This window comes from Phocoena phocoena, chromosome 9, assembly GCF_963924675.1.
Source record: "Phocoena phocoena chromosome 9, mPhoPho1.1, whole genome shotgun sequence".
Taxonomy (NCBI): Eukaryota; Metazoa; Chordata; class Mammalia; order Artiodactyla; family Phocoenidae; genus Phocoena; species Phocoena phocoena.
In genome coordinates this window covers 11,354,181-11,366,469 of record NC_089227.1, presented here as the reverse complement: position 1 = coordinate 11,366,469, position 12,289 = coordinate 11,354,181, and the positions used below count along the sequence as shown (strand labels likewise).

General features: G+C 43.4%; 1 protein-coding gene across 1 annotated transcript in view; it reads right to left on the bottom strand.

Moving 5' to 3' along the window:
* The window catches only part of GLI3 (GLI family zinc finger 3), a 281,368-nt gene that overhangs the window by 110,761 nt on the left and 158,318 nt on the right, over positions 1-12,289 (bottom strand). Inside the window, exon 4 of the mRNA XM_065883363.1 lies at positions 6,182-6,287. Within this exon, the coding sequence (XP_065739435.1) occupies positions 6,182-6,287 (106 nt within the window). The remainder of the gene's footprint in view (positions 1-6,181; positions 6,288-12,289) is intronic.

The window sequence follows — 12,289 nt, the reverse complement described above, 5'->3', positions numbered from 1 at the left end:
AAGTTATGCCCCCAAATACAAATACAAGGTTTTGCTCAATCTCTACATTTTTACTGGAGGCTTTCCCTGTGAATAAAAATAATGAAATCACTATTACGTATTATGAGCCCATCACCAAGTTTTATGTAGATGGCTAGGTTGAAGGCTGCTTTTGAATGATTATTAGATGAATTCCCACTAAGCAACCCACACAAGGTGCTGAATCCAGGGAGGGAGGAGAGGACGGAGGGAAACTGAGTAGTAGTTCTGGTCATCCACTTCCACTTTCTTTCTCTAAGCTTTTACCATAATACTCTATCTTTTCCTAGAGCTTCCTCTGTCTGGAAAGAAATGTATTTATTCTTACTCCAAACTTGCTACTGGTCTCCCCGCTCGGAACCCTAAAAGGCAGTCATAACCATGGTGGCGGCGGGGGGAGCCTCATTTATTTCCAAATCCCTCTCTCTCCCAGCTCATATTAATGATCTACCGTGTCCTGTCCCCTCCCCAGGGGCCAGGAAGTGGACCACTTTTAGTGGGAGAAGCAGCTCTTCATACTTCGGTGAAATAATTCCAGTGAGTCAGGCAGCCTTGGAAAGAGGCACGTTGACGCAACTCAGAGAAGAAAGAGCTGCCGAGTAGAAGAGAACATGAGTACTCATTTCCCCCAGGAGAGAAGAGATGAAGCTGATTTTGTAAAATGAATTAGTTAAGTGAATGGTGAAGTGCGACAGACTGTCAGAGTGCTGGCTTGGGATGCAGCGCTGCTCGCATCCATAGCACGAGACGAGGGTAGCTCTCAGCTCCACTGTCAAGATCTGTGGGGCTCGAATTATTGTAATCAATTAGTAACTGAGGCTGATCCTGCTTTTAAAAATGAATTGCCAAGCTCAGCAGAAGCAAACGGACAGTCCGAAATTCATATTGGTCCATAAATGAGGAAACTTGGGCTCAAAAAACCTGTATGTAAAAGATCGATATTTTGGGGACTTTCCTGGCGGTCCAGTGGTTAAGACTCTCTGCTTCCACTGCATGGGGGCACGGGTTCGATCCCTGGTCAGGGAAATAAGATCCTGCACGTCGTGCAGTGTGGCCAAAAGACAAAACAAAACAAACCAAAAAATTACTTTCAAAAGTAAGCGTGCTTAAATGCATTCTAACACTAAAGCAAAGAAAAAAAAGCACACACTCAAAATGCAAGAGAAAGAGCGCTTTCTTCATTAACGAGAAAGTACTCACTTGAAAATACAACTGTTTCTAGGGGAGAGGGATGTAATATTCCCATTGTCTAAATTTCCAAGTAGAATTTATTTTTTAAATTTATTTTTTTTCAACACCTTTATTGAAGTATAATTGCTTTACAATTGTGAGTTTCTGCTTTATAACAAGGTGAATCAGCTATACGTATACGTACATCCCCATATCTCCTCCCTCTTGTGAATACATACATCCCCATATCTCCTCCCTCGTGCCTATCCCACCCTCCCTATCCCACCCCTCTAGGTGGTCACAAAGCACAGAGCTGATCTCCCTGTGCTATGCTGCTGCTTCCCACTAGCTAGCTATTTTACATTTGGTAGTGTATATGTCCATGCCACTCTCTCACTTCATCCCAGCTTACCCTTCCCCCTCCCCGTGTCCTCAAGTCCATTCTCTACGTCTGCGTCTCCAAGTGGAATTTTAAAACAAGTAGTAATCCTTAGCCTACAGAACATCATCAATTTCCGTAGGTTACAATGATAGCTCCTGGAGTTATGCAACCCCACAGCCCTGATGGAAACAATGCAGAGCAGGAAGCAGAGAGAAGACCAAGAAGTAGAAATAACCACATGAAATTTCTGCCTTGACCATGTGGCTACAGATTCAGGTTCTATCATTAACTCTCCAAATGATCCCAGCAACATAATAAAATATACTCATTGATATTTTTCTCAAACATTGTACTTTTTTCTACATGGCTTAATAAAACATGGACTCTGTGGTCAAAGCAAATGATTTGAGAGAGAACAAGACACTCCAATTAGCTGTTGAACATAAGTTCTGGTGAATTCCGTGGAGAATAACTTTCAGAAGAAAAGGGAAAATTCCCCATATCCAGTGTTTCTTAATTTTCAAACTACTTGAATTAAATAAACATAGTGCAGGAATCAAACATTTTTCTGACAACCTTTACATGACAATTCAGGGAAAGATGATACTGACATTCCACGTCCCCCTTAGAAATCCCACATCTGAATTCATGATTTCGAGTTAAGAAAGGAAATACTAACATATTCTAACATTATTTCCAGTACTGTATTTGTAACGATTTAAATGTCTCTACTCTGTCTACACTGCCTAACCATAAACTCTGGAGAATACTGTGAGAGTAAATCGGGTAAGCTAAAGGCATTCCATTTAACAAACTGGGCTCTTTAACACAAACTGACGCATTTCCGTACATATTTATAAGGCTTGGTGGTTACTGTTAGGCTGTAACTGCAGTTGTTCTAACACCTAATAAGCCACGGTTGGAAAAACAAAGGCAGGTTAATTTGTGATTTCCTGTACTCATTCAGAGGCAAATTAAGTGTCAAACAGCTAATACAGAGCATATTTCATTTTCTGAGATTCTAATTTAATTCTGCGCCATATCATTGACGCCTTAATACAGGCTGGTTTATCTAAAAAGAGGAGCAATTTACAAACCTCTTTCAATAGAATCATTAATGATAGGATACGATAGCATAATTATCGCAGTGTCTGCCATCCTTCTGAACAGAGACCTGTTGGCACTTCCATCATCAACACACATCCTGTTTCAAGAGACTTACAATTTAATTTTTGAAGTCGGCACCAGAAGAACAATCATGTGTACGAAACAATGAGAATATCCCCAAATGTTGTCTACTTATAATTAAAAATATGTATTCTAAAAACTCCGTAAGCTCACTTGATCTCATTTTCTAGAAGCTAAGTATAAAACAAGCATTTTGGAATTCAACTTCTAGACAAAATCATTTTATTTTTCCAGGCTACTGCTTTAGCCCCTTGGCAAAGATGCACTTTTAAGATTTTAGTAACCAAGCTATATTTGCCTAGATTACCCTCCACGCCTAAAATGACCTTGAAGGTCTACTGAGCATGCTTTACTAAGTGCCTGGCTGAGGGTTAGGCAATGCCTGCAAATCTAGCAGGGGCAGTGACCGCTAAACAATAACTGACCCAGGCAAGAGGATTCGGCTGTGATAAAGGCACACAAGGTTCTCTGAGGAACAGCCTCCGGGACAGCCAGCAGAGGTGATTTTGAATTAGGCCTCGAGGGTGAGGAGTTTGACCAGTGTTTGCCATGCAGGGAGGGAAGACCACTGAGGGTAACACAGACAGAATGTCACATTATAAGGCACAGAGGTGAGACTGACCCTAGCTTCCCAGAGCCTACTTCAAAAGCTCAGTGTCTCCACCCAGGACCCCGCTAGGCCGAGCAGTCCCAGGAAACCACAGAGCACGTGCTCAGCACGCTCTGTGCCCAGCCATGACACTCCCCTAGCACCTCCAGAGCGTGTGTTGGGAGGCTCAGGACTATCTACAAGCCGTACATCATGAACCTTTGGTAACTAAACATTTAGGCAGCTAGAGAACAATTTAGTCAATTGCTGCAAAATTATCCTAAAGCTTGGCTGAAAAAGCAGGAAGGACGACCATCCCTCGGTAACTGAAGGGCATTGGTTCCACAACCCTCACGGATACCAAAATCCGTGGATCCTCGAATCCCTTATATTAAATGGCATAGTGTTTGCATATAACCTATGAACATCCTCCTGGATACTTTAAATCACCTCCAGATTACTTATAATACCTAATACAACGGAAATGCTCTGAAAATAGTTGCCAGTGTGCTGCAAATTCGAGTTCTGCTTTTTGGAACTTTCTGGAATTTTCTTCTCCAATATTTTCAATCCAAGGTTGGTTGAACCCTCAGATGCAGAACCGGAAGACACAAAGGGTTGACTATATCAAAATCTATAAAAATCCCTGCTCAGCAGTCTGGTAGAAAATGCAGCCCTCTCCCCTAGGATTCTCCAAACTTGACCTGCCTTATCCTGTGGTGTTTTTATCTCTAGCGAGCTAATTCTTTAGATACAGCCATTAGGGCCTAGAACATACAGTGTGATCTATACGAGGGACTGCTGTTCTTACATTCTGCCAAAGAACCAAGACTTGCGATTTTTACTGATAAATTCATATTTGAATTTAATTACAAGGCAAACCATAATGAACGCAGAGGAACTAGTTTATTCTATCATATAAATTCACTTTTTGCAATTTCTCTATAATTTTTTAAGAGTGAAGCACTCTGAAATCCCATAGAAAATCTGATTTAAATTACTTCAGCACTTCAGAGACTGGAGTCTGGGAGAAATCATCTGCATCTCCCAGGCCCGGTGGGCCCTTGCTGCCTCTGTACCACAGGGCAGATCCTCGTCTGAGACCCTTGTGGTCCCAACTGTATTGCAGAACTTTGGTAGAACAGGATGAATTCCGTAGCAGGTTTCAGCCTGAAATTATTATTTCCTTCCCTTTGTATTAGGGGGCTTTCAATTGGCGTCTTGGTTTTATTTGAGTGTATTTTTAGCAGAGTTTAGAAGCCTGTAAATACTTACTTGTGTTCTAGTGAAAAGTTGAAGAATAAAGTCACAAGTTTCTGCATTCTCTCTCCCTAAATATCCACTTCTCCATTAATGCTTATAGAAATCTGAACACAGATTTATGACTTACCTCCAGGCAAATCTGCTCTGAAATTACAATTCAGTAATGGGAGATAGATCAAAAAAACTGTGGATAAAATATTATATGTGTACTTGGGTATATAGTTAGGGTTGTTAATATCAATTAATTCTGTTCACAGAGGAGGACTTGTTTTAAAACAACTTCATTTTTCTTTGGCGTATATGTAATTACGCAGCTGTAACTAAGAGCCATGGAGATGCAATCTACCATCCAAATAACTAGCAGTATTCTTCAAAGTATTATTTGGGCTTTTCTAACTTTACTGTCTCAGAATGAAGGGTGATTACCAGATATGACTAAAGATAAAATCAAGGCCATTCATAAGGGTCAGCGGCTCCCAAAGATTGACTTCCCTTGTTAATAGTATATATCAGTTTTCTGGACAATACTGCAAACGAAGACCATTTTAGTTTAGGTGAGGGCTATCCTGACTACCTGATCATCTTTCCCCCCTAACCTGAGTAAGATCACATTAATTTCCAGGATATTTTCTTCTTCCTTTTTTTCTTTTTTAATTTTTATTTTATATTGGAGTCTAATTAATTAACAACGTTGTGTTAGTTTCAGGAGTACAGCAAAGTGATTCAGTTATACGTATACATGTACCTATTCTTTTTCAAATTCTTTTCCCATTTAGGTTATTACAGAATATTGAGCGGAGTTCTCTGTGCTATACAGTAGGTCCTTGTTGGTTATCTATTTTAAATATAGGAGCGTGTATATGTCAATCCCAAACTCCCAATTTATCCCTCCCCTGCACCTTTCCCCTTTGGTAAGCATAAGTTTGTTTCCTAGGTCTGTTTCTGTTTTGTAAATAAGTTCATTTGTATCATTTTTTTTAGCCTCATATATGATATCTGGCTTTTCTTCTTCCTTTTCTTATGTATGTTATCACCCCCATTCTCTCCTTTTATCTTTGTGTAAACTATGTGCTCAATCACATTTGCCATTTTGTTTGGGTGACGTTCCCATCAATCAAGTGACCGTTGGTGTACACACCACAGGGGCTATGAAAATTTACCATGAACATTTCATTACGATGCATCCTCATCCCTGGAACAGGATCTTCCCGTAACAGAAATTGGAGCATGAAAAACTTCACACCCGCTCTCGACCAAATACACATCCTGAGTGGTAACCTTCCATTAGGCCCAATTTTTTAATTTAGTATTTACAGCCCACGGAACACATGTCAGCAAAACTATATAAGAAATACCTGCCAACCACCTAGTGTGACAGGCATTCTTCAGGAAGCAGCGGGCATTTGCTTCAGTGAGTCCAGGAACATACAGGCTTGCTGTATTTCAAAAGTAAATCTTAGACTTCTATCACCTCTTCAAAGACCAGTAGCTGTGCTGGTAACAAAAATCCTGAGATGGTGAAAGCCAGTATTTTGTGCTGTTTCTTTGACGGGTAAAGTTGTAATACTTACACATGCAATGGAGGGATCGGAGACGGATCGTAATGGTAACGGCCCTCATGGTGTCTTGCATCGATTGGTACGGGAGGATGGAATGCAGGAAAGAGATGAGGAGGGTCTGAAAAAGAAAGAAAGTACAGCCTGTATAAATGGAACACTCTGAAATGGAATGCCAATCCATGAAACCACACTGCTAACACTGTCTTCACAGCTGATGCCGAATCTACCTGAAGAATTTGTGGAAGAATTCTTTACAGTTCAGAACCAAGCAGATACTAATACCAGCACCTGAGGCAGTAAAGCCTCTGAATGCAATTTGGACGCAAGCAGGAAAGCAAGAAAGAGAAACAACACGTGCTTGTACCCTGCAAGAGGCCGGCCAGAGGGCAAGGGCCGCCACAAAGCCAAGAGGAACAGACTCCAAGACGCTTTTTTATTTTTAATTTTTATTTTTGGCCTCGTCACGCGGCTTGCAGGATCGTAGCTCCCCAGCCAGGGATTGAACCCCGGGCCCTCGGCAGTGAAAGCACAGAGTCCTAACCACTGGACCGCCAGGGAATTCCCCACTTTTTAATTTTAAAATGACACTGTCAAGAGAGTTTCAGGCAAAGACGTAATATCACTACTAGCTTTCATTTCTCCCATACACATGATGCTTTGTAAGGAAAAGAGTCGTGTTCAAAAGTCCCTGCTAGGACAGGAGTAAAGACGCAGATGTAGAAAATGGACTTGAGGACACAGGGAGAGGGTAGGGTAAGCTGGGACGAAGTGAGAGTGGCGTGGACATATATACACTACCAAACGTAAGGTAGATAGCTAGTGGGAAGCAGCCGCATAGCACATGGAGATCAGCTCGGTGCTCTGTGACCACCTAGAGGGGTGGGACAGGGAGGGTGGGAGGGAGACGCAAGAGGGAGGAGATATGGGGATATGTGTATATGTAGAGCTGATTCACTTTGTTATAAAGCAGAAACTAACACACCATTGTAAAGCAATTATACTCCAATAGAGATGTTAAATAAAAAAACAGAAGTCCCTGCTAGAATCCATGGCATGTGTACACACACACACACACACACACACACACACACACACTTTTTTTTTGCGGTACGCGGGCCTCTCACTGTTGTGGCCTCTCCCGTTGCGGAGCACAGGCTCCGGACGCGCAGGCTCAGCGGCTATGGCTCACGGGCCCAGCCGCTCCGCGGCATGTGGGATCCTCCCGGACCGGGGCACGAACCCGTGTCCCCTGCATCAGCAGGCGGACTCTCAACCACTGCGCCACCAGGGAAGCCCCACACACACTTTTTAAATTTTTAAATGCATGCTCCCCCTCCATCTTGTTCTAGGTCAGGCCTCCGGAATCCCAACACAGGGGCAGCAAATGTATAGGCTGGCCAGAGAAATGCTACCTGGCCTGACAGAGGGGGGTTTGGCGCACACTGAAGGTCCTTCCCTGCAGCCCCAGCATTCCCCTGGGACCCACACCAGCCTCCCCTCCCGCTCTCAGCCATCACTGTTTTGGGGTTCCTGTGTATGCACGTACTTAAAATAGTTCTCTACCTCCATTTACTCGCCCTGATTACCGCTGACAAATCTGAAAATAAACTTTTTTTTTCTAAATAGTAATTCACTGCAAGAACTGAAAATAGTTTTATCAGATTTTACCATGAGAAGCACCAGTGATACTAAAGTTTTCCCCAAGTTTCAAGAAGCAGTAAAGAAGTGCAAAATCAGGAGGTGAGCCTCCACGGCTCAGAGCCCGATAAGACAGCAAACATACAGGAACTCGGAACTCGTGCTGCAAATGCTACCCTCCACACGTGGTCGTCCTGGAAGCCGGCATCACGCCGCTGCTGCTCAGGAAACACTCCCAGGAATTGATGTGTCAGAAGGGCTTTGAGCTTCTTCTAAAAGTCTGAAGATTTTGCCTAGTGTAGTAGGCGGCAAAGGCAATTCCAAATGACGCCCTGCAAACAGGCTCTGAGCGATGGATGGAAAAAGTGACACAGAACCTCCACGCGGGGCAGGGGAGTGGGTGTATCAAACATAGATTAGGGTGTGACTGCACCTCCCACTGTGAACTTCCTTAAGTCCTGGGGGTGACCATTATACATGTGTTTGTTGAATTCAAGTGGTTTTCATTTTCCTCCCTATACATTTCTCTTTTTTCCAAATTTTCTTCAACAAGCATCTTTTAGAATGTAAACAAAAGAACTTTAAAAAAAATAATAGTTCTTTCTCTTCTTTGCCTGTTAGTGGTCACTGCTGATTCGAACAAGGTTACTTCCAGCAGACTTCAAATTTAACACGTGTCATGGGGCTCTTGGAACCTGGAGGAATAAACCTACTAGAACTGGGTGTAAATGAATCATTCATACCATCTGACACACCTGCTAAGGTTTTTCCCACACATCATTTTATATGGCGGTTTTTTTTGTTTTTTTTTTTTTTTTGCAGTACGCGGGCCTCTCACTGTTGTGGCCTCTCCCGTTGCGGAGCACAGGCTCCAGACGTACAGGCTCAGTGGCCATGACTCACGGGCCCAGCCGCTCCGCGGCATGTGGGATCTTCCCGGACCGGGGCACGAACCCATGGTCCCCTGCATCGGCAGGCGGACTCTCAACCACTGCGCCACCGGGGAAGCCCTATGTGGCGTTTTGAGGGACTTTGTGACAACCATGTCAGAGTTGGGAGATATTTTCACTTCTTTACTTCCTGGCTCTTGGCTGTGTTCTGTGTGATTAAATTCTCTGCAACAGATAAGTGGGTGTTAACTGTATCTGCTCTTCTCTATGTGGGTGCAGCTGTGAATTAAGAAGAAGCAAAAATCCAGATTTTTCATACACACAAGGGCTCAAAATGTGTGAACTGATTCAACATTCAATATATGCCTCATATATCCAGGATATAACAGTCATTATTTTTTATATGAGTATTTATAATAACACTGCAAAGATTATATGCATAGGGGGTGAAAACCAGGCACATAATCCAATAAAACCAAAAGCATGTACCCAAGCAGTATAAATCTTTACCCCAAGGAAAACTACAAGACTATTACAGATATTTAAAGGCATTGCCATCCTTTTATTTTTAAGAAATTAACAGATTTAAATTCACCGTCTCTCTCACTCTCTCTCACCCTCTCTCTTTCTTTCAGAATGAGAGAGAAAATGACCAAGCATTAAAAAAATCTTTAAGAGAAAAGGGTTAGGGTTAGGGTGAGGGTTAGGAATTACTGGGGCATTTAGTAGTCCTTTCTCACTGTTGAGTGTGTTTTGTGAGTTTAAAAGTTAATTCTGAATGATATTATGTGATGCATCTTGCAGCACTGTTTACTCGAAGTGTTTATTTATGTCCCAAGGGAATTTATGAATTCCATATTCTGGAATCAGGTTAAATAGAGAGCCAAAAAATATGGATATGATCCGATTTCATCAAAGACATCTGATTTTAGTTTAAGCATTTTTATTTCTATTTGTTTCCTTCTCGATTTAGTTGAAAATAACTAAAATTACTATTGGTCTCCTGGACCAATAAAGTCTGTGCAAGCAATTATACCTCATGTCAGTTATCGATGGAAATCACACCTCTTAAGCCGCTTTCTGGTAAACGCAATGGAACAGCCCTCTTCCAATTCAAGACACGCTTGACCACAGCTTAACAGTAAAAACGAAGAATAAAAAGCAGGACAAGCATGTCCTTTAACATATGTGGCATCACATGACATTAATCCCAACACACCTCTCAAAAGAAGAAAATGCTTGCCACTCCCCAAACATGGAGTGCTTCCCTTGCATCTCAGCTGGTCGTTTCTATGTGGAAGATCGCAGTATATTCCATCACGAGCCCAAGAAGCTGTCCAAGAAAACCCACAGGATGAGAACAGGCCCGTGTCGCCAGCAGCCGCCATAATTACCCACCTCCCGGTTTATTATTTACACGAGCGGCACAGCTGCAGAGCATCGTAACTCAGGGGTATGTGTAATAAGTCACCGCACCGCAGCCATCTCCTGCTCTGGCCCTTGACAAAACACCACATGATGACTTTTCCAAAGTCGGGCAAAAACTGCTGAAGCAGAAGGAAGTGCCACTAAACCCGGCTCCCTCCTATTTATCATACAATTTCCTGACTGATGGCTCCACAAACCAGCTGCTAAGTGCTGTGTACTCTGCTGTCAGCAAACTAACGGGCTAAATGGAAGACAGGGAGAATAATGTGCAGAACTGGGGGAATCAATTTTACTGAAGGAATTAAAACTCTACCAGGTGGGGGAAGTCTGGGGAGCAGTGTGGGAAGCAGTCAACTGTCCATGCTTTGGGCTGCAAAGATGATTTATTACAGACTCGCAAGAGGTTTGACTATTGGACCAAATTCCTCTTAGACTAAGCGGAGATTTGCCGAGTGCCTATTATCCTAGGCACGAGTGGAAGAGTCTTTAAACCCCATAAATATGTAACTGGCTTGACACATGTTTAAACTGAAATGCATAGTAACAATATTTGTGCTGGGTATAGTTGTCAGTATTCGATTTCACACTGGCTGTCGTCAGGCTGTGCGGTGAGCCTCTCATTAGGAATGAGAGGCATTGATTTTTAGGTCTCCCAACAGCCTGGGTTGATCATAAAACCTGTAGCCAGGAAAAGACACTTGGAGGTTTATCTTCAGTTGCCCCATCCTTCTCCCAAGAAATAGTTTTAATATCCTCAGGCTATGAGATCTCTCGGATGCCATTCTGGGAACCTGTCTTTTAAGGTTTGAAATTTACATACAAAAGTTGTAGATTAAAAAAGAGAGATCAAAGGCTGCTCCCTTTGTGCCCTGAAGGAGTTAATTCACCTAATGATATTTGAGTGGCCTGAAAGTGCCCAGGAAACAGGACAGGAAGACCCACAAGAGTAAACTGCCCAGGGCATAAATTCTCCTGGCTTATTTAAATCCTGAAGACATCTGTTCACTGACTTTGGAATTTACTCTAGACCTGCACTAGAGATGATTTTTCTTGTCACTAGGGTCAGCCCTGCCTGTAGGAATGTCCAGTCCCCTCCAATTCACTCAATCGCCTGCCATCAGTAGAAATGTTAAAACCCAATGTGGGCAACATCCACTATGCCAAAACCAAAGGAATCATCTGGCATCTGTCAAAGGAGAGGTCTCAAGAGGGGGAAAGAGGGGCCCTCACCACTCCGATGAGATGGTGGAGTGACACCCAAGTGTCATCTCTGCCTCTTCCCCCCGCTGAGTGTCTCCAATCATTACCTTGACACCTGCAAGACCTTTTCCAGGGCTCAGTGGCCTAAGGAACACATCACCATGTGGACGGACTCCCCACCCGGACTGACTCCCCATTCAGACATCCTCGTGTTCCTGCCTGTGGACAGGATTATACCGTGGATGGGAATATGCCTGTGGATAACACAGCGCCAGCAAGGGGCTCGTCTGCCCCTCTGAGGACAGCCCCGGGATGCCTGACCGGGAATGTCTCAAGTATGTGGCCCTGCTGGTCTGCTATGAGCAGAATCTAAGGCGTGGAACCCCAAAGGGAGCAGCTGTGGGCTTGCTGGACATCCAGGTGGCGTCATCCCATGAAGCAAGCGCTTCGTGGAGCATCAGGAATCTTCTTTCCAGTCCTACATGCATGTTGTGTGCAGCCGGAAGCATCTCCAGAGTCGTTAGTGTAGAGCATCTTGTTTATAAGACCCTCTGTAATGCGGTGCAAGTTTTAAGGAAATGCAGTTATAGTATACTCAAGACATCTGATAGATGCCTTGCATTAAAGAAGATCTATTATTTTGTCTCTTTATACCACGGCAGGAAGTTTAACTTGTGGAGCATACGGTATGGGGGGCAAACTCCTGCACTGGGCAGTTTTTAAATTTCTTTTTTTTAAATTAATCTATTTACTTTATTTATTTTTGGCCGCGTTCGGTCTTTGTTGCCGCGCACGGGTTTTCTCTAGTTGCAGCGAGCGGGGGCTACTCTTTGTTGCGATGCGCGGGCTTCTCATTGCGGTGGCTTCTCTTGTTGCGGAGCACGGGCTCTAGGCGCACGGGCTTCAGTAGTTGTGGCACATGGGCTCAGTAGTTGTGGTGCATGGGCTCAGTAGTTGTGTCTCG